Source organism: Onychostoma macrolepis, chromosome 11 (genome assembly GCF_012432095.1).
Source record: "Onychostoma macrolepis isolate SWU-2019 chromosome 11, ASM1243209v1, whole genome shotgun sequence".
NCBI lineage: Eukaryota > Metazoa > Chordata > Actinopteri > Cypriniformes > Cyprinidae > Onychostoma > Onychostoma macrolepis.
Window position 1 is genome coordinate 25,968,775 of NC_081165.1, and position 24,582 is coordinate 25,993,356.

At 36.4% G+C, this 24,582-nt stretch overlaps 2 protein-coding genes across 4 annotated transcripts in view; one reads left to right on the forward strand and one right to left on the reverse strand.

Moving 5' to 3' along the window:
* ano8b (anoctamin 8b) overlaps window positions 1-22,349 on the forward strand; it is a 44,830-nt gene extending 22,481 nt beyond the window's left edge. For all 3 annotated transcript variants that reach the window (XM_058791471.1, XM_058791472.1, XM_058791473.1), the window contains 4 exons: window positions 14,407-14,598; window positions 14,707-14,838; window positions 16,182-16,292; window positions 17,345-22,349. In XM_058791471.1, coding sequence (XP_058647454.1) covers window positions 14,407-14,598; window positions 14,707-14,838; window positions 16,182-16,292; window positions 17,345-18,037 — 1,128 coding nt within the window. In that variant the 3' untranslated portion in view covers window positions 18,038-22,349. The remainder of the gene's footprint in view (window positions 1-14,406; window positions 14,599-14,706; window positions 14,839-16,181; window positions 16,293-17,344) is intronic.
* Window positions 1,520-10,938, reverse strand: LOC131549363 (tripartite motif-containing protein 16-like). Its single transcript, XM_058791478.1, has 6 exons — window positions 9,121-10,938; window positions 8,711-8,806; window positions 4,350-4,583; window positions 3,841-3,991; window positions 3,656-3,703; window positions 1,520-2,948 (listed from the first exon to the last, which is right to left on the reverse strand). Exons 1-6 carry the CDS (start codon window positions 9,697-9,699, stop codon window positions 2,428-2,430), a joined length of 1,629 nt encoding a protein of 542 aa, XP_058647461.1. The 5' UTR covers window positions 9,700-10,938; the 3' UTR covers window positions 1,520-2,427.
* Window positions 22,350-24,582: the final 2,233 nt, after the last annotated feature.

Here is a 24,582-nt window from a genome sequence, read left to right on the forward strand (position 1 = left end):
TCCGTTGTTAACAAGTAACTATGCAGGAAGTAATAGGTAGTACTACATTAACACTTAACATAATACTGTTAACTAATAGAGAAGCAAGATTAACTAAGCAGTAAGTAGTAACAATTTTAGGACAAAGGTAGTTCCTTATTAAATATGTGATAATTATTAAATAAAAATATCCTCATTGAGAACTACTTGTGAACTATGACCAATTAATAAAGAACAACCAATTAATTACTGATCACAACAGTAAAGTCTTAAAAGTGAACAATTGGGTTCTTTGTGGAAACTAATTTATGAATATGATTTCCCCCAAATAAGTCAGCTACATTTTGAAATTGTGACTACTACTCTTACCAAAGGATGCATGTTTTCTGTTTATTTCAAACAAAAACACAGAATAATAATAAAAACAATAATTCACTTAATAATTTTAATAATTAGGAAGTGATGCTGACAAGCTCATGATTTAATTAGTTCACAGTTATGAACTCTGTTTTATGTCAGTTCAATATGTATCACACTCCAGATGATCTACTGGTAGAATATCACTAGTGCTTCACACAAATGTATGACCGTACAGTATGTGTCAGATACACAACGTTAAATAACTTATTCATTTACGTGTGAGTAATTACTGAGGGGTTAACGTGTTTTTCACTTTAAAATAATGGTCCAGATCACTAGTAGTTCCTTAGTAGCACTTTAGCTTTAAAGTGAAAAATACATGAACCCCTCACTAATTACTCAAAGGTTAGCTTGTCAGCTTGCAGGAGCTACTAGTGATCTGGACCATTATTTTAAAGTGAAAAACACCTTAACCACTCGGTAATTAATAAGTAATTTAATAAGTTATTTAACATATTTAAATCTGACACATAGTGTACAGTCATACATTTGTGTGAGGCACTAGTGATATTTTACCAGACACTGTAATCTGGAATATGCAGTTTTGTGCTTAACACAATATAAATGCAGTCGATGCCTTCATTAAGGATGTGAATTGTTTTTTTATCAAGAGAACATCATTATTTATATTAAAGAAAAGTCCTCCCCAGCCTACTGTCACTAAAATACTGAACTGACACAAACTAGAGCTCATAATTGTTAACTAATTCAATCACTTCCTAATTATTAACATTTTTAAATTTATTATTTGTATTATTATTCTGTGTTTTAGTTTGAAATAAACAGAAAACATCCATCCTTTGGTAAGAGTAGAAGTCACAATTTTAAACTGTAGCTGACTTATTTGAGGGAAATCATATTCATAAAAGACGTTACTGTTGTGATCAGTAATTAATTGGTTGTTCTTTATTAATTGGTCATAGTTCACAAGTAGTTCTCAATGAGGATATTTTTATTTAATAATTATCACATATTTAATAAGGAACTACCTTTGTCCTAAAATTGTTATTACTTACTGCTTAGTTAATCTTGCTTCTCTATTAGTTAACAGTATTATGTTAAGTGTTAATGTAGTACTACCTATTACTTCCTGCATAGTTACTTGTTAACAACGGACCATTATTCTAAAGTGTTACCAAAATAAAATTAGAATAGAGAGTGCTAGAGTTACAGGTTCAAAGATGGAAGAGATGAGTTTTTAGCCGTTTCTTGAAGATGGGTAAGGATTCAGCTGCTCGGATTGAGTTGGCCAGGTCATTCCACCAGATGGGAACAGTTAATGAAAAAGTCAGTGAAAGTGATTTTGTGCCTCTTTGGGATGGCACAATACGCTGCGTTCCAAATTATTATGCAAGTGATATATCAGTAGGATTTTGGTACAATAAAGAGTCAGATTTTTTTAGTTAACTGGTATCAATCTCAGACAGGTTTGTTCAATAGTTTGCCAGTTCTTCTTAAGTAAATGGAAACCCTACTTAAAGAGGTTGTTCCACATTATTAAGCAAGTCACAGTTCTCATGAAATATGGTGAGGAAGAAAGATCTTTCTGAAGATGAAAAGTATGAAACAATGCAATGTCTTGCAAAAGGCATCAAAACAAACAATATTTCATGAAAAGCAAATAGAAATTTTTTAACTGTCAAAAGATTTGTGAGTGACTTAGAGCACAGAAGATCTTGGTCAAATAAAGATTTATTAAGGAAAGTTTTTGTCAAAAAAAATAAACTGTATTGTAACACCAGCTGTAAAAGGTGTTTGAAGCTACTGGAGTCTCAAGATCCTCTTCATGCAGACTGGCAGTTGTGTGTAAAGCTGCGTTTCAGTCACTGCTAACTAAACCTCACAAAGAGAAACCTGCAATAAAAGATGCCATGTAGACGGAAAAGAGAAGTGGTCCAAGAACTGAGCCCTGAGGCACCCCAGTAGCTAGATGTTGCGACTTGGATACCTCACCTCTCCAAGATACCTTGAAAGGTATTGAAGGGTACCTATTATGGGTAGAATCTCTCATCAGTCTATTCTGATTCATCAGCACAGTTTCACTGATGAGTCAGGATGAACATTAAACCCAAGATAGAGTGGCTGAGTGAATGTGGTCTGGACTGTGTGGATGAGGCTCATTGTGTCAGAGACGTTGTAGAAGGACAGAGTTCCTGCACTGTGATCCACATACACTCCTATTCTACTGCTGATGGACTTAACAGGCAAATTAATATTTTTCTTATTGTGTATCAATGTGTATCTGGAGGGAGAGCAGGACAAACTCCAGGACTGATCATTAGATCCAAACCCACACTCTTTACCCAATCCCTTCCTGCTGATGCTCTTATATGACACTGATATATACACACCATTTCCACTCCACTCCAGCTCCCAGTAACAGCGTCCACGCACACTCTCTCTACACAACACCTGAGACCACTCATCAAATCTTTCTGGATGATCAGGATACAACTGGTCTGTGTAAGTGTAAGTAATCATTGTGTTTCTCTCAGACAGACAAAGGCGATTATATGCTGTGTTTGGATCCAGAGTGAGCTGATGGGAATCTGATGGAGATAAAACATTACAAAATTATGAATCTGATCTCTTTGATCTCTTTTCACGTAGCTGAAATTTTCATGTTCAATTTATCATCAGTGACTCAGTACAGATTAGGGCTTGGTCGGTGAGCATGACAGCATGCCCCAAAAAACCCACAAATAAATGCACGTATAATAGTTGCTGTTTTATATAGATATTAAGACATGAGTTAAGTACAAAGCTTCACTGATGTAAGAGATTGAGTTTAATTTTAAATCAGTTTCTGGAAACACTTGGATTCTTGCCGAATTGGACGTGAACATGAGCCCATTTGGATTAATCCCTATGCTGGCTTTGTATTCTGTCTTGTGGTCTGGATGTATGGGTTTATTAGCAAATATTACTGGTCACACTGTCTGGTCTTCATCTCTCTCTTCATATTCGATTCTAACACAGTTTGTGTTCATTAGGTAAGGGAAGGAACTCAAGTTAATTTGCATAGTGCATTTCACACACGCCAGAATTCAGTTTCACTTTTCTGTGAAAAATATAAATTAAATATAAATGTCTTGCCCTTGCAGAAGGTAAGATGGTTCTTCCGACATTTTACTATCATTGTCAGTTGCTTTGGAAGAGAGCAGCTCATCATTTACATCATCAGTTATAAAACCTTCTACAGGAAGAACATGGACATACTCAGTGAGTTTTTCTGCTTGTTTCCTTACTGACTTACACTGCAGGAAGTCGTTCCTGGTCCAGAGATCAATGTTGGTGAGTGTGACTGTGGAAATCAACAGACATGAACAGTGTGATTCTCATGATCCTCATCCATTCCTGACATTTCTAATATGATGTTCTCTATGATATGAGATGATGATGGATTTGTTTCTGAGAGCAGATGAGTCTCCAGGACTTTACCTCTGTCTGAGATCTTCTTGAGCTCCTCTTTGCAGAAATCCTCCAATTTGTCTGTCAGCTGACAGACAGATTCTCTCAGGCCATAAGAAGAGAAGAGAGAACAGACATTTACGTCTGTTGATTTAGAAGGTTCTGAGAGAGACTGGAAACTCTACAGAAAACAGACATCAAATCTCATTAGCTCCACACTTCACCCAATAGCCTACACGAACATCAGATTTGACTTGACTGATCTTTACTAACTCCTCAATCCAGCACTTTCACAGCATCAGCTTCATTCTTTTCATATTCATTAAATCATATTAGAGCTGCAGATTCTAGTATTTGCCACTTAAAGTAAAACTATATGTGATTTCCAAGTGATCCCAATGATTCATTCACAACCTACACATCTGTTGTCTTTTGAAACAAACGAGAGAGACATGACAAGCAATCAATTGTCTTGTTTATATTTCCGTGTTTAGAACAACATGAACGTTTCTATACTCAAGCTTCTAGATCTCTGTTACCTGCAGGAACTGGATGTGATCCTGCGTGTTTGAAAGCTGCCCCAGCTCAGCTTCTCTCCTCCTCTGATCATTGATCTCCTGCTCCAGCTGCACCAGTCGTCCTTCAGCTCGACTCACTGCAGTCTTTTCCTGATCTCTGATCATCTGTGTCACCTCAGATCGGCTTCTCTCAATGGAGCGAATGAGCTCAGTAAAGATCCTCTCACTGTCCTCCACTGCTGTCTGTGCAGAGCGCTGTTAGGACACATTCATTAGTAGAAGATGGCACCGCTCACGGCAGCCATGGTGCTTTGCTATCCAGTTGTTTTAGTGTTTTTGTTAGTTTTTCCTGTTTTTTTGTTTCTCAAACATGATCAGTTTTACCAGAGAAGAACTGCTGAACATTAGGCAGAACACACCACAAAATCTCCTACCAGTTTTCGATTATTCGGATGTTTTGCTGGACATAGTAGTCGGCGGAGCTGCGGCGCTGTTCAGACGCTTCAGGACGCACAGACGGGGGAAGCGAGCCGGCGCGCTCGTGAAGCTCTAGTCTCGCGTAGCCAGACCTTCAGACTGACGGCTGAAGGTCTGGAATCTATCGTAGCTTTCATTGGCCAAGGCCCGCCCACGAGGCCATTTGACCGTCATGTCAAACAGCCAATCACAGTTCATTTCGTTCAGCGTCACGTTTCGGGGCGTGGAAATGTCGCCACAATAACAGACTGTTTACACAAGTGTAAAACTCTCAGACGTATTTTAAAGATTCTATGTGGCAAACTTTAAATATTTCACATACTTTTGAAAATCCAGAGTTTAAGTTGATCCTGATAAGCATTTGTCGTCACAGTTGTAAACACGGCGGCTTTCTTCTTTCGTGGGGGGGTTTGGCGTCACGGCAACTTTGTTTCCAGGCAGAACGTTAAAGAACGCGATATACACGTCTCCCGGAAATCCTGTATAATTCAACAAATCAAAGGACGACTTCGAAACTCCTGGGGCCAGTTGCATAAACTTATCAACCCTGTTAAGACTGTGTCTTAAGAACTAGTTTAACCAACTAGCAGCTGCCAAGGGGTAATCAGTCTTACTTTTCCAATACAAATAAGACCAATCTACCTTTTCATAACTGAATTTAAAAGTTATGACCAGTCTTGAAGAAAAAAATTAGACGACTAACTTTTTAAGACTAGTCTAAACAGTTTATGCAACTGGCCCACAAAAGTGTTTCCACTTCACTGTTTCCACTGTTTCCACTTTTGTGTGCCATATGCATCAGACGTTTAGCCAATGTTCCATGGGCATTGAGACTAGTGAAGCTCAGACAGCACGGATTTAAAACGGCGTTTCCTAGCATTCATCTGGCAAATCTCCGCTCTCTACCCAACAAAATGGATGAACTCCTTCTGCTCTCTTGGACAAATAAGGATTTCTCTACTGCTCTGTGTTTCACGGAAACCTGGCTGAACGACACCATTCCAGACAGCTTGGTTCATCTGCCGGGCTTTCAGCTGTTTAGAGCGGACCGCGACGCAGAATCAACGAGGAAATCGCGCAGCGGCGGGACATGCTTCTACATCAATGAGAGGTGGTGTACAGATGTAACAATGATAAAGAAGATGTGCTGTTCAGATCAGATCTAGAAGCTCTCTTCATTAACTTTAGGCCTTTCTACTCGCCGCAAGTTTTGCTCGTTCATTCTCGTGAGTGTTTACATTCTTCCACAAGCGCACGTGAGCTCAGCTTTACAGAAACTCGCTGATCTGATCACAGACACAGAACAATAACACCCAGACTCTGTTTTAATCATTCTTGGGGACTTTAATCAAGCAAATCTCTCATGTGAACTGCCAAAATACAGACAGCATGTTACATGTCCCACCAGAGAAAGTAATACATTGGATCACTGTTACACCAAAATAAAGAATGCATATCACTCTGTCCCACAGGCAGATTTAGGACTCACTGATCACTGCCTGGTTCATCTTATACCAACCTACAGGCAAAAACTTAAATCTGCTAAACCTGTGGTAAAGACTGTAAAGAGATGGACCAAGGAGACAGAGTGGGTTTTACAAGCCTGTCTCGACCTTACTGATTGGAGTGTTTTTGAAGCTGCTGCCACCGATCTGGACAATCTCACAGAGACTGTAACTTCATATATCAGTTACTGCGAGGATATATGCATTCCCACCAGGACTTTTTTTTTATTTATTTTTTTATGTAGGACTTATGTAACATTCAACAATGATAAGCCATGGTTTACAGCAAAACTCAGACACCTTCGTCAGGACAAAGAGGATGCCTACAGAAATGGGGACAGAGTCTTGTACAATCAGGCCAGGAACACACTGAATAAAGAGATTAGAGTGGCTAAAAGGACCTACGCTAAAAAGCTGGAAGATCAGTTCACTTCCAATGACTTCGCTTCAGTGTGGAAAGGCCTGAAAGCCATCACCAAGTACAGGACACCATCCCCCAACACTGAGGTGAATCAACAACCTTGCTGAAGACCTGAATGAGTTTTATTGTAGATTTGAAATCCCCCACATCCATCCTGACCATCTCTCTACACAACCGTTAACACCTCCAGCGACCCCCCTCTCCCCCACTCCTGTGCTTCAGATCAGTGAAGAAGATGTGCGCCAGGCCTTCAGGAAGAACAAGAGAAGGAAAGCACCAGGCCCAGACGGTGTGACACCAGCCTGCTTGAAAACCTGTGCTGACCAGCTGGCCCTCATCTTCACACAGATCTTCAGTAGATCTCTGGAGTTGTGTGAAGTCCCTTTCCTGCTTCAAACGCTCCACCATCATCACTGTTCCAAAGAAACCCAAGATACCAGGACTTTATGACTACAGACCTGTGGCTCTAACGTCTGTCGTCATGAAGTCATTTGAAAAACTGGTTCTGGCTTATCTGAAGGACATCACTGGACCCCCTGCAGTTTGCTTACTGAGCAAACTGGTCCATGGATGATGCAGTCAACATGGGACTGCATTGCATCCTGCAACACCTGGACAAATCAGGGACTTATGTGAGGATCCTGTTTGTGGACTTTAGTTCGGTCTTCAACACAATCATTCCTACACTCCTCCAGACCAAACTAACCCAGCTCTCTGTCCCAAGCTCTGTCTGTCAGTGGATCACCAGCTTTCTGACAGATAGGCAACAGCTAGTGAGACTGGGGAAATTCATGTCAAACAGCCGCTCCAGCAACACTGGTGCCCCTCAGGGTTCTGTCCTCTCCCCACTGCTCTTCTCCCTGTACACCAACGACTGCACCTCTAAAGACCCCTCTGTCAAGCTCCTGAAGTTTGCAAACGACACCACACTCATCGGCCTCATCCAGGACGGTGACGAGTCTGCTTACAGACAGGAGGTTAAAGAGCTGGCTGTCTGGTGCAGTCTTAACAACCTGGAGCTCAACATGCTCAAAACAGTGGAGATGATCGTGGACTTCAGGAGAAACCCCCCTGCACTCTCCCCACTCACCATCATGGACAGCGCTGTGACTGCAGTGGAGACATTCAAGTTCCTGGGATCCATCATCTCTCAGGACCTGAATTGGGACACTCACATCAACTCCATTGTAAAAAAAGCCCAACAAAGGTTGTACTACCTTCTCCAGCTGAGGAAGTTTAACCTGCCACAGGAGCTGCTGAAACAGTTCTACTCAGCCGTCATTGAGTCTGTCCTGTGCACTTCAATAACTGTCTGGTTTGGCTCAGCTACAAAATCAGGGATCAGAAGACTACAGAGAACGGTTCGGACTGCTGAACGGATTATCGGTGCCCCCCCTATACATCCAGAGTGAGGAAAAGGGCTCAGAAAATCACTCTGGATCCCTCACATCCAAGTCATCCCCTTTTGGAACTTTTGCCATCTGGCCGGTGCTACAGAGCCCCAATTACCAGGATAGCCAGGCACAAGAACAGTTTCTTCCCGCAGGCAATCCAACTTATGAACAGTTAAATGTCCCCCCCACCCCATTATGCAATAAGCTTATATCTTTTTGCTACCTCCTCCATCCTAGTACATCCCTGCATCTCCTTCTATTCTATCACACTATATCATCTATAGCACAACTGTATATACAATCATTTATGTTTCAAATTATTTTTCTTTCTCATTTTTTGTTTATTTATATTTACAGATGTGTATTTTTTATTCTCATCTTATTTTTAATGTCTGTGTCATTGTTGTGTCTGTGAACTGGAAGCTTATGACACTAAAACAAATTCCTTGTATGCACAAGCATACTTGGCAATAAAAGCTCTTTCTGATTTCTGATTCTGATTCAAGTGATTCAGGCTTCAGTGGGACTGAAAGAGGAGAGTCTGATCTGAGACTGAGACAAACTTCTCTTCTTCTCCAGACTCACCTTATGAAACTCCACGGCCTCTCTCAGCTGTTGACGATCTTTCTCTCTCTGCTGGATTCTCTGCTGGAACGTCTTCTGCATTTTCTTCAATTGCTTCTGCAGGACAAACATGTGGTAAACTACTGGCACTAAATCCTCATGTGAACAGATGAGTCCAGTAAAAGTGGAACTGATAATTAATGGATGTAAACTCCAGAAGGGATGATTGATCGTTTACCACCATCGTACATGAATTATCCTGTTTCACACTACAAGCATAAGTATTATAAAGGTGAAACTGACACAGATGCAGAGCTTCAGACTGACAGTGTTTCTGTGTTCTGTGTAATTAAGCTGCAGCTCTACACAGAAAATAAACAGACCATTGGATCCCTGCACTGAGTATTAACATGAGCGCTAATTTTAAATACCTGTTTCTCTGTCCTCTGTACTGCAGCTGATACAGTGTTGTGGTTTTTATGTTCATCCATCATACACTGCATGCATATACATTTCTGGTCAGTTCGACAGAAAACCTCAAGGAGCTTCTCGTGTTTCTGGCAGATCATTTCCTGCAGTCGTCCAGTGGCATCAGTCAAATTGTGTCTCTTTCCTTTAAAGAAACTCTCATGTTGTTCAAGATGATTCTGACAGTAAGAGTTCAGACACACCAGACAGGACTTGACGGCTTTGTATTTTCTTCCAGTACAAACGTCACACTGCACATCTCCAGCTCCAGCGTAACAGTCAGCAGGAAGTTTGGTCTTCTTCAGTTTCTCCACCACTTCAGCCAGCATGGTGTTTGTAGCTAAAGCAGGTCTTGGACAGAAGGTCTGTCTGCACTGAGGGCAGCTGTAGACTCTCATCTGATCCTCCTGATTCCAGCAGCCAGTAATACAGCTCTTACAGTAACTGTGTCCACACTGGATGGTCACTGGATCCTTCAGGAGATGCAGACACACTGCACACATGAACTCATTTTGATCCACCGAAATTCTGGCTTCTGCCATTTTACTGCTTGAATACAGAGACACAAACACACAACAGCTCAAGCACACTTTCAGTTTCTCTTACCCTGAACTCATGCGATTCCTGTATCCTGGTTCTGTGTTTGAGTGATGTGTGTAAAACAGGTGTGTCTTCAAGTCTGTAAAGTACGTTGCTCAGTGAGGACATTTGGCCCGCACAAGTACACAAACAAGTACACACACTCACACGGGTTTCCATCTTTTATGGGGTCATTCCATAGGTGTAATGGTTTTTCTACTGTCCAAACTGTATTTTCTATCCACTAAGCCTACACCAAAACCTACCCCTCACACAAACCTAAAGGCATTTTTAGATTTTCAAAAAACTTTTTTCTGTATGATTTATAAGCTTGTTTCCTCATGGGGTCCAAAAAAAAGTCACACGGTCAAAATTTACTGGGATTACTATACTGGTGGGAACATTTGGTCCTCATAATGTAGGGAATACTAGGTACTCTCTCTCAGTTTTCAGTTTTAGATGCTTTATTGGCATGGCAAATATTAGTACATTTGTATTGCCAAAGCATTGCAGCGTTGATGCATACAATCAAAACGTGGAATTAAAGAATAGAATATATTCACAAATAAAAGTATATATAATAATACAGTATGAAAGAGTGTTAAAAAATACTAATACTAATTTTACCTACTCCTAACAAAAAAAACTGTACTGTCATTCATGCACATATGCTTTGTATTACCACACAGTACATAAACAACGTTCTGATATTTTATCAACTTAATTCTCATTGCTTAGCACATTATAAACATCAACATCAGATAGTATATCAGTAAACACTGATCTATACATTCCTAGACTGTAACATTCATCATGCTGCAGTCTAAATATTCACATTAATTTATATCTATATCGTATTATAAATCATTTTTATTATCTGATAGCAAAAAAATAAATACATCCTCGTTTCGTACGACATTTAGGCTATATGCAATAAAAAAAGTTGCCTATTTCAGCATATTGCCAGAGGTGTAAAAAGTACTCAAAACTTTTACTCAAGTGAAAGTACAAATACTCAGTGAAAATTTTACTCAATTAAAAGTACAAGTATCTGGCCAAAAACATACTTGAGTAAAAGTAAAAAAGTACAACTTTAAATTGTACTCAAGTATTAAAAAAGTAGAAGTACTTTCTTTTCTGACAGACATTCAGAAGTTTGGTTAAAGGGAGAAAACGAAACAAAATGCAATGGTGCAGGTCAAACACGTATATCTAGTGCAACAACAACAATTCAAATGCAGCACGGCGGAACACCGGAAAAGAAAATACAGGGAAAGGGATTAAAAGGAAACTCCATCCTTTCCACCCTCATGCCATCCCATGTGACTTTCATTTATCAGATGAACACAAACTAAGAGTTTTAGAAGAAAAACAATCATGTGTATGGGACATCCAAAAATGACACTTCAAAAACTACACAAAGTGAATATGACAGTAATGCATGCAACCCCTGTTAATGAATCAGTGTCTTCTTAAGTGAAATGATAGGCTTATGTAAGAAGGATACAAGTACTAATATTTTAAATTTGACCGTCGTGTTCACTTGGTGTGGGTTCTGAAGTGGTTCTGTTTTACATTATCTGGACTAAAAATCTTTGCTTGTGTTCGTCTGAAGAAAGAAAGTCATAAACATCTGGGATGACATGAGGGTGAGTAAATGATGAGAGAATTTTTGTTTTTGGGTGAACTATTCCTTTGAAGAGCAAGATGTGATGCAGAGGCTAGAAACATATTCCAGACAGAATACTAGAATGTGTTGAATTAAAGAGGAGAGTCATAGAATTAAAACATACAACATTAACATTTTGAAAGGCCACTTTTTGTGTGTGTTGTTAATCTTTTAATTATTTATTTGGGGCTTTTAGAGATGTTTTGTCTCAGCAAATATTGATAAATAATTATTTGTTACTATTTAGATTAATTAATGAGCAAATCATGTAATTATTAAGATAAAAAGAAAACAAAAAAACATTGGCAGTCCTGATTCCTACTCAATGTGTCATATAATGACATATTATAAATACAGCGTATCCACTACCTGGTGAGAACATCACTAAACATGAATTACAATTAATTTAACAAACAATGCTTATTGAAACACTTTTGGAGATTTTTAATTAATTAAGAAAATATTTCCACAAAAATATTAATGGTATTTAAATTCTCATCTCTGATTTTATTTGCACTCAATCTTGTGCATTCAGCTAATATATTACTCAGCTAATGGCTCTATCAAAACAATGAATGAATAAACATTTTTTGGGAAAATGCAGCTTTGCTACCTCAATATGCTTGCTCGGATTTGATGGTGAACTTTTGATGCCAGACATTTACCTGATGAAAGTCATAAATGAAGTAGAAATATGTGTGCTTGATGCGTGAAACAATGATCATTGCATCTCATGTCAAGCACACACGTTTGAGCTTCCGTTTACCATATTTAATGTGCATAAGATAAAATAAAAATGTAATGTACTTTTCAAGATGAAATAAAATTGTAAGGAGTAAAAAGTACTGTTTGTTCTTCAGAAATGTAATCAAGTAAAAGTACAAGTAGTCAGTTTAAATTGTACTTGAATAAATCCCCCAAAATAATACTTAAGTAAAGTAATCAAGTAAAATTACTCAAGTATTTTACACCTCTGCATATTGCACTCACTTGCACACATTTCAGTTTGGCAAGATGTTTAGGAAAAGTTAAAAAAAAAGTTAATGTAAAAATAACACGTTTACTAATGTAAGTAAGAATAAATTACAGAAATGATATCCTCCGCTGAATAAAGCCGCGTCAGATCGTGTTATTCTTCTCAGGTAAATTCCGGCTTATTCCTCATAGCAGGTCTTCTTCCTAAAACGATGAAAATTAGATGAATCTTGATTTTTTTTTTTTTTTGTTATCTATTTTTTGTATCTAGGTGACGAGGGCGTTTGCGTGCAGGTATGACTGCGGATAATGAGCTCAGAGACGGGAAAGACTGCCTCGCTTTAGTTTCATACAGATTACATAATCAGAGAATATTTGTTTTTTTATTTGAATTGTTTCATTTAAAAGCAGACACTTCAAGCTTTCTATAGACATATTTCTCATGTCTGTGTGTTAAGTATTCGCTGAGTTTCGGTTCATTTTTCTTTTTAGATTCTATTGATTATAGTCTTATCTGTGTCTGAGTATTTTAGGTTCTTTTATCTGTTGTCAGGAAAAACTGCAAGTGAACGTCTCGGCACGCAGAGGGTTCAAGACGCTGCATTAAATTTTTCATTTAGACGATACATTTAGATTTCAAATTCAATATTGATTTTAGAACTGTTGAAATTATTTGCAGTATGTAATGCAGGGTTCCTCAAATCTTTCCCTGGAGGGCCAATCTGCTGCAGAGTTTAGCTCCAACCCTGATCAAACTCACCTACCTGTGACTTTCTAATGATCTTGAAGACTCTGATTAGCATGCTCAGGTGTGTTTGATTAGGGTTAGAGCTAAACTCTGCAGGAGTGGGCCAGATTTGAGGATGCCTGATGTAATGCAAGTACTTTATAAGTAACTAATTAAATTACCTAAAAATGAACAGTAATCCCTTACTTTACTTTTTCAGGGGACAAGTAATTTAAATACAGTAACGGTAATTTGTAACAACAGTTTATTAACAACAGTTACACTCAAAAACATGCGATTACTGTACATTCAATAGATTTGTATTTCAAAGAGAACAAGTTCTAAGGAACATTAAATTGATTTTTGAGGTTAAAATAAAAATTTATTTTGATGACATTCGAATGTTATGACATTTAGAGATTAGACTGTACAGAGATTGAAATTTACAGATAACACCTAACGCTGATACACATTAAATACATGTAGTCATGCAATGTTGATGTTGTTAACATTAACAATTTGAGAACAAAGTAGAACAATAATAATAATTGCATGTTTTGAAGTGATCTGGGCTAACTTTGCGGTTGTTAAATTTAATCTCCATTGGTAGCACAATTTTTTTTTAAACTTTTTATTTTAAAACTGGCAGACATGTTGCTAACTTGTTTTCTGCATTGTAAAAATAAAAAAAAAATAAATCAAATAAATTCTGTTCTTTTGAACTTGATGTGAAAAGCTTGAAAAATAAGCTTGAAAAAATTCATCATAGTTCCACAAAAATATGAAGCAGCACAACTGTTTTCATTATTGATAATAAACAGAAATGTTTCTTGAGCAGCAAATCAGCATATCAGAATGATTTCTGAAGGATCATATGACACTGAAGACTAGAGTAATGATGCTGAAAATACAGCTTTGATCACAGGAATAAATTACATTTCAAAACATATTCACATTGAAACTACTCATTTTGATTTGTAATAATATTTCAAAATATTACTGTTACTATTGCTGTTCTTATTGTATTTTGATCTAATAAATGCAGCCTTGATGAACATAAGATACTTTTTTCAAAGCCCCAAACTTTTCAGTAGTCTAAAATATAATTTCTATAATATTTTAACAATATTTAAAACAGAACACAATGGTTTCCAGTTGAAGTACTCTTTCACAAATGTCTCTGTAATGTACTTGTGTTCTAGATTATGGATGTTCTATGACCTGCAGGCAGGCAGATCCTTCTGGCTGACATACTTTCTCTAAACCTCTAAAACAAAATGTCCCTAAATTGCTTTCCAGGACACGTTTCAGGACTACCAGGAGATGTTTGTTCAGTTTGGATATGTGGTGCTCTTTTCCTCTGCCTTCCCATTGGCCGCCATGTGTGCCCTCATTAACAATATCATTGAGATCCGGAGCGACGCGTTTAAACTGTGCACCAGCCTACAGAGACCCTTCGGCCTGAGGGTGGGGAGCATCGGGCAGTGGCAGGTTAGACTACTCTGAGTACTCTGAAAATCATTATAATACGCAGCTGATGCTGTTCTAAGAGTGTCTTCATACAACGAGGTTGTGTAAAAGTCCTGTGTCATTGCGCAGACAGTGATGGAAGCCATGGGTCTGATTGCCATCATAGTGAACTGCTATCTGATTGGTCAGTGTGGGCAGCTCCAGAGACTGTTTCCCTGGCTTAGTCCTGAGATGGCCATTATCTCCATCGTCATCCTAGAGGTACATACACACACTCAAGCACATACACACCAGTGCTATTTTACTATCATTGAGATGCTATCAATGTTACTATTGTTTTTATTAATATTTTGAATATGTTTTTATTTTATTTTCTGTTTTCATTTAATTTTAGGTAAAGTTTTAGACATTTTGTTGTGTGTTTTTGCCATTTTTAGCACTTATTAGGGATGTCAGTTGTTTTGTAAAAGTTTTTTTTTTATTATTACTTTTTCTATTTTCTTTTTTAATTTTTAATTTTGGGTGAACTATCCCTTTGGTGAACTGTCCATTATCCATTAGTTTTTATTAATACAGACTTTTTATATTTATTTTCAGATTTTTTTATCAATATGTAAATATGACATTACTTTTTAATGAAATGATACTCTAAATAAGAAACTAAAACTGCCAGTTAGTGGTCTTAATCAATAAGTCATTGAGTCATTCATTCATTCATTCATTCAATTGATTTGTTCAACTGGTTGATTCATTCAGGAATGAAGTAAATGACTCTCTTTATGAATCAGCCTTTGACACAATTCGTTCAAAAAGTAGATTCATTCAGAAATTGTATGTTTCTTGAAGATGCACAACAGTTCTGAGCAAAAACAGACAATATTCTGTCTAAAATATTGAGTTCTTATTTATTGAACTGTTGTATAAAATCAATATTTTACAAAAACAGACCTGGTGTCATATTGCACTCGTTGCTCGTGTGATATTGCTTAACTATAGATTATATGACAGAAATATAAGACAAAATTTTATGAGGCTAAAATGTGAGAAAAAAAACTTTTTCTTGAATTTTACATTCAGAGCAAAGAAACAAATGACAAGCACTAGAACAAATAAACAGAATAAATATACAAATGAAATAAACAGTGCTTTAAATTGTTCAGCTAAGTCTGTCTAACTGTATTCAGTTAAGAAATGCTACAGAAATCTAATAAAGTGATCAAATGTAAAATGCAACACTGTATAAATGAACTTTACATTCAATTAAGACAATTCAGAGTTTATGCCTATTATACACTATGTGATTTTCTGCAAAATATGCAGACTTGCTCGGACTTCAGTAAGGAAAAGAAAAGCTCCTTTCTGACCGTCTGCTTCCTCAGTGAATCACATGAGATTAGCTTTGTCATTCACACTCACTTTAAACATGTTATCATTGACACTCTCTATGCTTCCAAAACAATCATAAAGCATACCTATATTCAGTTCTCAAACCATGCCTTCTGAACTGACCTCGTTCACTTTATAGGATTTGCTGTTGTATTGTAAGGACTTGTTGTTTTCTAACACATAACACTTTTACTTTCTCTCTTTCGTCTCATGAGCAGCACTTTGCAGTACTCTTGAAGTATATCATTCATGTGGCAATACCAGACATCCCCAGCTGGGTCGGAGAGGAAATGGCCAAGCTGGAGTTTCAGCGCAAAGAGGCATTTAAGGTAATACCCATTCCACCGCTGACCGAAACCATATTTAAGAAACCGAATATTATAAATGCTGGGGTATAGACTCTTTTGACTTGAACCAGTCTGCAACCACCCTGCATAAAACACGCTAAAACACAGTAAACACCCAAAAAACTACATAGCAAGATCCTGACAACTCTCAACTCTTTTGTATTAGAGTATTAGTATTTTATTATTTCATTAACATAAAATAAAAAAAATTAAAAATCAGCCAATGCTTTTTTTAAATTTTTTAAATCAGCATCTGAATCGGCCATAAAAACTCCTGATATGTGCATCACTAATTAAAATACTAAATAAAAGGCCTCAAATTGGAAGTACAATCTGGGCTGTCTTTTTCTATCAAATCTTCTATAGGTAGATCTAGATCAGGGATCTTGGGCTTAAAAATATTGGTGATCACTGGTTTAAAAAAAAAAAAAAAACTCTCTATATACAAAATTTCTCTGTTTTCATCAAAAAAAAAAAAATATCTCCACTAGTTTTCACGCATGTGGTTGTTGCCAGAATTTGACATGCTTTTTCCCCACAGAAAAAAACGTTCTATTAACCAATATTAATAATCATTATTACATAATCAAGAGCAATAAGTGACTGGTTAAATTTAAGCGTTTGAAAAAACAAACAAACAGATACATTTAATAAGGTGCATAATAGTGTATAATAGGCATAGACTCGTCTTAATAGACTTGTCTTAATTGAATGCAAACTGTTCAATCAGTGTTGCATTTTATTAAATGTATCTGTGTTTTTTTAAAACGCTTAAATTTAGCCAGTCACTTCAATTAATCATAAAACTATATACTGTTACAAATCAAAATGTTTGCATTTAATAAGGTAATTATAAAAAATGCCCATAGAAAGGTAAAAAAAAATTCTCCTGGAAATCAGTTCTAGGGGGCAAATATTTACCCTTACCAGAAAATATCATTTCTGTATATAGACTGTTTAAATGTAAGCATTTTAAAAAATCATTAGCATTCTGGCAGCAGCTGGATTCATTGCTGTTGTACATGTGTTTTCAGAGGCATGAGCGTCAGGCACAGCAGCATTTTCAGGAGCAGCAAAGGAGGAAGCGTGAGGAAGAGGAGCGCCAGCGGCAGGCGGAGTATCAAGCCCGGCGTGATCGAGACGATGGTCGCTCGGACTCTTCGGGTGGTGACCACCACCATGACAAGAGCCACAGTGGCAAATCCAGACCGGGGGGTGGGGGAGGCGCTTCTGGGGGGGAGAAACCCAAACGTCCCAGCTCACTTCTTGGAAACAACAATGTCATGAAACTGAAGCAGATCATCCCTCTACAGAACAAGTTTTCTTCCGGCACGGCCCGTTCCCCGCAGTCACCCACGGGTAACGAACCCAAGCTACCGGGTTTCCTTAGTTTTAAGTTTCTGAAGTCTCCTGAGAACAAGAAGGAGGCAGCGATGGCTTCCGCTAGTGCAACGCCAGCTCCTCCAGTCCAGGAGAGGGCGGAAAGGTCCCAATCACCCAACAAGTCCTTCAATCCTGGGAAACTCTTTAACTTTGGGAAATCAGAGGGAGGGGCATGTGTAAATGGGGCACAACTTTCAAAACCAGGGGATGGGGGACAGGTGCAGGACAAGCCTCCGACAAAGTCCGACCTCAACGGGGTCCCGGATGAAATCCCATCCCCTTGTGGAGAGAATGGGGAGAATGCATCCTCATCCGATGCTGATCCATCAGGCCCTAAGATGTAACACACAAAAAAAAAAAAAGTAAAAAAAAACAGTGTGAGAAACTACTTAGTAACATTGAGGGCGGGAGAGTGGGAATGTTTTTTGAGGTGTGCAAGACCTGGAAGCTGTTAAGTTAAAGACATAATGGGGAATTCACTAAAATCCCAGGTGTACTTCATTTTCCGCGTTCTGCTACGTTTAGTGCACGAAGTGCAAGTGTGCTCTGTTGACACTGAGCATAGATGGACATGTTTGGTGCGTGCGCCACCTAGTGGACTTTTATTTTTGAGTGCTGAAATCACACATGCACTGTTGTATGTGCAAAAGTTCAAAAATTGGGCTGCAAGTGGATGGCATACACAGCAAATAATGAAAATTGTCACGTGGACTGTTCGCAAGCCAGAGCGGAACACAGACAAGGGAATTTTATTTTGGCTTTTGAATACATTTACATTTACATTTATGCATTTAGCAGACGCTTTTATCCAAAGCGACTTACATTGCATTCAAGTTACAGTTTTTACATTTTATCAGCTCTTGCTTTCCCTGGGAATCGAACCCATGATCTCAGCGTTGCTAGCGCCATGCTCTACTATTTGAGCTACAGGAAAGCCTTGGGTCGAGCTTTGTGTATTTGCACGTGTTGCGTGCTTTGTTTTAGCACCCGATTCAGGTAATGGTCTCACTAGAGGTCAACCGATTTTACCCATTACCGATAACAGATTAATCAACCAGTAGTTTTTAAAATGGATACTGCATGAAAACAAACAACACTCCAAATAAAATAGTGCTGAGCTTTATTACAAAAACCAGTAACAAATCTGTACTTTTTAAATGATATATGAAACAATGATTTGGGTCAAATATAATGTAATGTAATTGGAAAACCCCCTTTATATTGATGATAAAAAAAGAACTGAATTGGGATCTGTTTCTGATTTGTTTATATGTTTCTGCCAGCTGAATGAACATATCACTTTGCTTTCTCACATCACTAGTTTTAAATATGCAACTTTGCTGGCTAACAAATGCATAAAAGTGACCAGCTGGATATGAGTAATGCAAATAGATGGTAACAGCCCTGACATTAAACATTTGGGTCAAAGTTTGTCACATTGTTTTACCGCTTGAGGTACTGCTTACTTTATAATGTATTACTTTATAATGATATAAAACATATACTGCAGTGTGGTCTATACAGTGTTTTGTTGTCTGTTTTAAATCGGCATCTGAAGTGTCCCGCTCTGTGCAGCGTTCAGTCTCACGTGTCAAAACAAACAGCACATGGTTCGCCTCTAGAGGCCGCTCTCGTTCTGTATAATGACAGTGAATCTTTTCAGCCACTCCAGCAAACAGACCCAACTTGGAAAATCTATTGGCATGGATTTATGCCGATAACTGATTGTTCCACCCACCGATTATCGGTGCCGATTAATTGGCAAAATCTGCAAAGATCAGTTGGCCTCTCGTCGCCACAAATTTAATGCTGAGGGTACTTGCGACTTATTTCCAGACAATAGCTGACAGACAGCAAGCGGTAAAATGTTAATAACCTTTGCCAATTTGGCGCATTTTATAATGCGCTTCATTTGCATAGAAAGTAAGCTGACAACAACGACGACTCCTTCATTTAAGTACGCATGGTGTAGTGCAGTATCGGTGCATATACAACTTGGTTAAGTTGGATTGCGGCTGGTAAATGACGCATGGTTTCGGGCAGAAACGCTACACGCTACAGTGGTGCAACTGTTTAGTGAATTTGCCCCGTAATGGTTAATGCTTTGCTATATTTCAGAAAAAAACTTTGTAGAAAAGACCCCCCTCCACACATACGCACACTTATTCACACACACATTGCCTTTTCTGCAACCCAAATAGGAATGCATGAGCTGCGTTTCTGACGGTTTGTGCAATGTTTAATTACTAGTCTGATAATTGTAACATTTTATTGGGTTGCCGGTAGAAAAAAAACGGAAGATCAGTTACCGCACATTTTATACCAATCTCACAGTATGACCTCCAAAATATCGTAACAACTATAATCTCACAAGCAGCTGTTCCAACTGTGGGTGATGAAAACTTTTGTATGTGTTTAAAACAGTTGGTTTAGTAGAGCAATAGCAAACAAGCAAAAACTACTGGTGGTTTAGTACATCCATACTGAATAATAGGCCCCGAATGGCAATATGTTCATGTTAATTAATAAGTGAAAATCAATAATGAAAACTGCAATGGAACAAATGCAAAGGGGTGTTTGATGTTGATTATTTATTTGTCTGAAATTCATATATCCATTTCACACTTTTCTGAAGCGCTGTACACAAAGGCAGCAGGAGGGGCCACCAGTATCCTTATCATTATAGCACTGTTTTGAACCTTCAAGCTGATATGTTTCCTATAGTGCAGACTTTAACCCTTCTTAATTACATCACATCAGATTGGAAACCACCCTAAACTGTAAGATAGTATTGAAACATTTCATACACCTCCAGTCAAACGACTGAAAAACCTTTAGGTTACTGCTTCAAATTAGTTTTCCAGACAAATTTTACAAAACTTTGAAAGAGCTTATATATAGTTTAACATTTTGGTCACTACAGAAATCATATACATTATTATGTATATGAATTATACATATATTCATAATTTGCATACTTCCATTTGTATTATTTCATAGTTTTGATGGCTAAAAATTTGGAAATGTGTTTCCAAACTGTTGGCTGTAATGATTAGCTAATAATGATTAGATAATTAAATATTAATGAATCATTATCCCGCAAGCCAATTTAAGCAGCCTCATCACATACGAATATTGTATTTTGTATTAATACACTACTGAAATAATCCACTGTCACTACTATTAATCTACTTGTTGCCAATTTTAATTTATTCATGCCTACCTGTGTTTGTATTTTTATTTGTTTTACTGAAGCAAAAGTAATATTTGCCTCCTCTTTGCACATTATTTTAGTGTAAGTTGCATTGTTTTTGTGTAAAGCTGCTAAGCACGTGCTTCGGTTTGGAAATGTGAAGGAAGACGTAAATGTTTCTCAAACAAACCGTCTCTGTCTTTAGAGGCAGTTTGAATGTGTGTTTTTCAAAGAACTTCTTTGAATGACTAAGTTTGTCCTGAGCAACTAAGGGAGGGTCTTATCTTAACACAGTTGTGCTCAGTTGTTGCTGTCAAAACCCGTTACAGAAGTCACAATGTCACACTCTTGAAGGGTTTCTATGAAGCAGTTGAATCTGTGTAAAGCTGTTTATATTCCAGCGTAAGGTCACGAAGAAACAAGAGGTGCCTCAAGTCATGAAATATATAACATTTTTACTTTTACGTTTTTAGAAAACAAAACAAACTATGCATTTAGTTCTTTATTTGGTTGAAAAGATTTGCTGAACAGATGTTGCTGCAATAATATTTGGGCCTGAATGGTAATTTTAATCTGTTTTATGTTCTAAATTTGTCTAGTACACGTTTATCAGTTGATCAGTTTTCGATTCATTTCATTGACAAATTCATCCATTACTACAACAACCAAGAAAATATACTTCCTTTGGGTCTTTTTCCACCAAATATTAATTTTACTTCACAAAATATTAAATTGCATTATTATATTATTATATCCAATATGCATTGCATATGCAAAAATTGGATTTGATTCTAAAATAATTTCTGTTTTGTGAAATGGTTTGAAAATTTCAGTGTTAAAAAGAGTAAAACATGTTAGTCCCTGCATTTATATAATGAGGTATCTGTCACCTGAATAGATTTAGTCTTTTATTTGCTGTGATATTCCCTTGATGGAGTCTCTGACTGATGGCCTGTAAGAATGTCTGTGATTATAAATGAGCAGCAAAAGTCAATAACTGGTGAAGGATTGCAAGAGGCATTTTTTTTGGTTGGTCGCTTTCTTTTTGAACCAAACTCTACAATATGATATATCATAGTCATTTCTGTATCATTCATTCACATCATGTAGTCAGACCATCGGCTCTGGCCTAATAACATTCAAGCTTCTGTTATTGTTGTTTAATTGAATTATTTGAGTAGTTAAGCTACCGGTAGCTGGAAGCATCACGAGGCTGCATAGGCTTGTTGTCTAAGAACTGCTTTACATTGGGTCTAACTGTGAAATATGAACTGATTGTGATGAGGAGCCACAGAAGTCCCTCTGAAGGCAACCTCACAAACCTATCATGAGCTCTTCCAATGTTCCACTGTAAAACTTTTCTTTATTAAAGAAACAATATTAGGGAGTGGGATTATTTATTTCTTTTATTTTGTCATATTTTTGTAAGAATTGAAATGGGATAATAAACAGATTTAAATTTATTGTTTTTCTGAGTTGTCTTTCGGTTTCTCTTTCGGTTAGAAAGTAATTTATTCTAATATACTGCTTTAAAATTTTCAACACACTCATAATTCATAGCTATTTTTTACGTTTTGGCAAATTGGTGGCCAATTCATATGAATTTACTTTAAGAATATGAATTTAGTTAACTAAAAAACTGAAATAAAAAATAAAATAAAAACAATAAAATAAAATAAAAATAAGTTTAAAAATATATATATATATATATATATATATATATATATATATATATATATATATATATATATATGAACTGAAATAAAGGTTAATCAACAAAATTAATAATCTAAAATGAATCAGAAAATATCAAAATAAAAACCTATTTTAAAATATTAATATTAACTAATAGTATATCTAATACTAAAATTCATATGATATGTTTTTATTATGCTATAGGTCAGTTTGACCTATTGAATTGTTGGAAAAACTTTGAAAACTTTTTAATTTAGGGGCATAAATATGCTTGCAAATTGTCGAAAATGATGTGTTGTGGAATATGAAGAAATTATTTTTTCAACTCTGTTTTTATTGTTATAGAACCCCTATGAACAATACAGAATATAAAACTATATATCGTTAGAGAATACAATTTTCCCACCCCAACATGTATCATTAAAAAAAACACTAAACAAGCAATTATTATAAATTATGAAATAAACAAATAAATTATGAAATAAATAAATACAAAATGTTTATATATGCAGGTTGAATGAACTATGATAGCATACCCTTAAAAAATAAAATAAATAATTTCACGTTTAATTTCAAATTACAGTCATCACAACTTTAAATTGTACAAAAGGGGACCATATCTTAAAAATAATTTATATTACAATGATGTTTGTGAGAAAATTTGACCATCATATTTTATTGTTAAAGGCAGCTGCAGAGATCCCAAATTGTATTTTATTTTGTTTTCAATTTCTCAACTGCCCTCTTAGGGTATTTCCATTTATTTGCTTGATGCATTTGGTTTATCTGAAGAAACACTGAAGGCACATATTTTTATCAGTTCATGCATGTTTAGTATCACACCTATGGTCTTGGCATTACTAGAGCCACACTTCTGTTTAAATGTTAAAAATGAGTCATGATATTGTTTAGAATATTCACAGTTTATAAAAAATATAGTGGTTATATATTATGTGAATTGAAGAAAATGTTTATGATACCCTCATATTCGTGAAATCTTACCCAATTTTTTAACCAATGAAGAGAATCAAGTACTCACTGAAAAAAACAAGAAGTTAAATTTACTTAATTTTTATTTTGCAAGTTTTTGCACCCATATTTTTAAAGTAAAATTTAAATACGGAATTAAGTAAAATCTACTTAACTAAGTTATCTAAAATTAGCAATTAAGGAAAATAAGTAAATTTAACGTGGCCAGGTAGAGTTTGATGAGTAATTTCTACTTAATTATTTTAAGTTTACCCTACAATACTCAAGTACATTTCACTCAGTCACGGTTTGTAAACTTTACTCAAACAACATAGCACTGGGGGAAAAAAGCCTATAACGCATGTGGTTAAGTTACAATCACATAATTAAGCAAGTAGAAAGCTCGTTATTCATTTTAAGGTAATATGTTGACTCAATACAGTTATTAACTAAATGAACACAGAGACCTGAATACTTGGCACACGATACACAATGACGGTGACAATCAGTGAATAGTGTTTGAGTATGAATGGGTCATTCTGAGTAAAAAATTAACTCCAGATGTCACAAAAGAGCAAGTTACTTAACCTAACAACAAAAGCAACCATAAAACAGTGTAAATACATCTCGAAAACAGCAAAAATAAAAAAGTGCCTTATTAATTATTCATGCCCAAGTGCATGATGGGAACAACGGGATCATGACGTTGATATTTACTTAAACAATCTTTGTAAAAATAACAAACAATACTTATAAGTTCAAACTTTAAATTCTACAAGCTTAAATTGAGTACTAATATTGAATTTACTCTTTTTTTATTCTTGCCTGAACTAAATTGTTTAATGTACAAATTACATTTGTTTTTCTGTAGTATTTACTTCACCACAAAATCATTTTAGACTAATTAAAATTGTGCTACCATAAAAAATAAAATAAAACAATTTAATTTTAATTTATTTATTAACTCATGAATGTATTTATTTTGTTTATTTTTAATTTAAAAAATGTATTTTCTTTCTTAATTTGATAACA

What these genes read in the sequence shown, in the direction of transcription:
- LOC131549363 (XM_058791478.1), bottom strand. Translation starts at nt 9,699, where the DNA reads ATGGCAGAAGCCAGAATTTCGGTGGATCAAAATGAGTTCATGTGTGCA. An exon ending in TACAGAGGACAGAGAAACAG is followed by an intron (nt 8,807 to 9,120) that starts GTATTTAAAATT and finishes TTTGTCCTGCAG; the next exon opens with AAGCAATTGAAGAAAATGCA. An exon ending in CAAGAAGATCTCAGACAGAG is followed by an intron (nt 3,704 to 3,840) that starts GTAAAGTCCTGG and finishes TGATTTCCACAG; the next exon opens with TCACACTCACCAACATTGAT.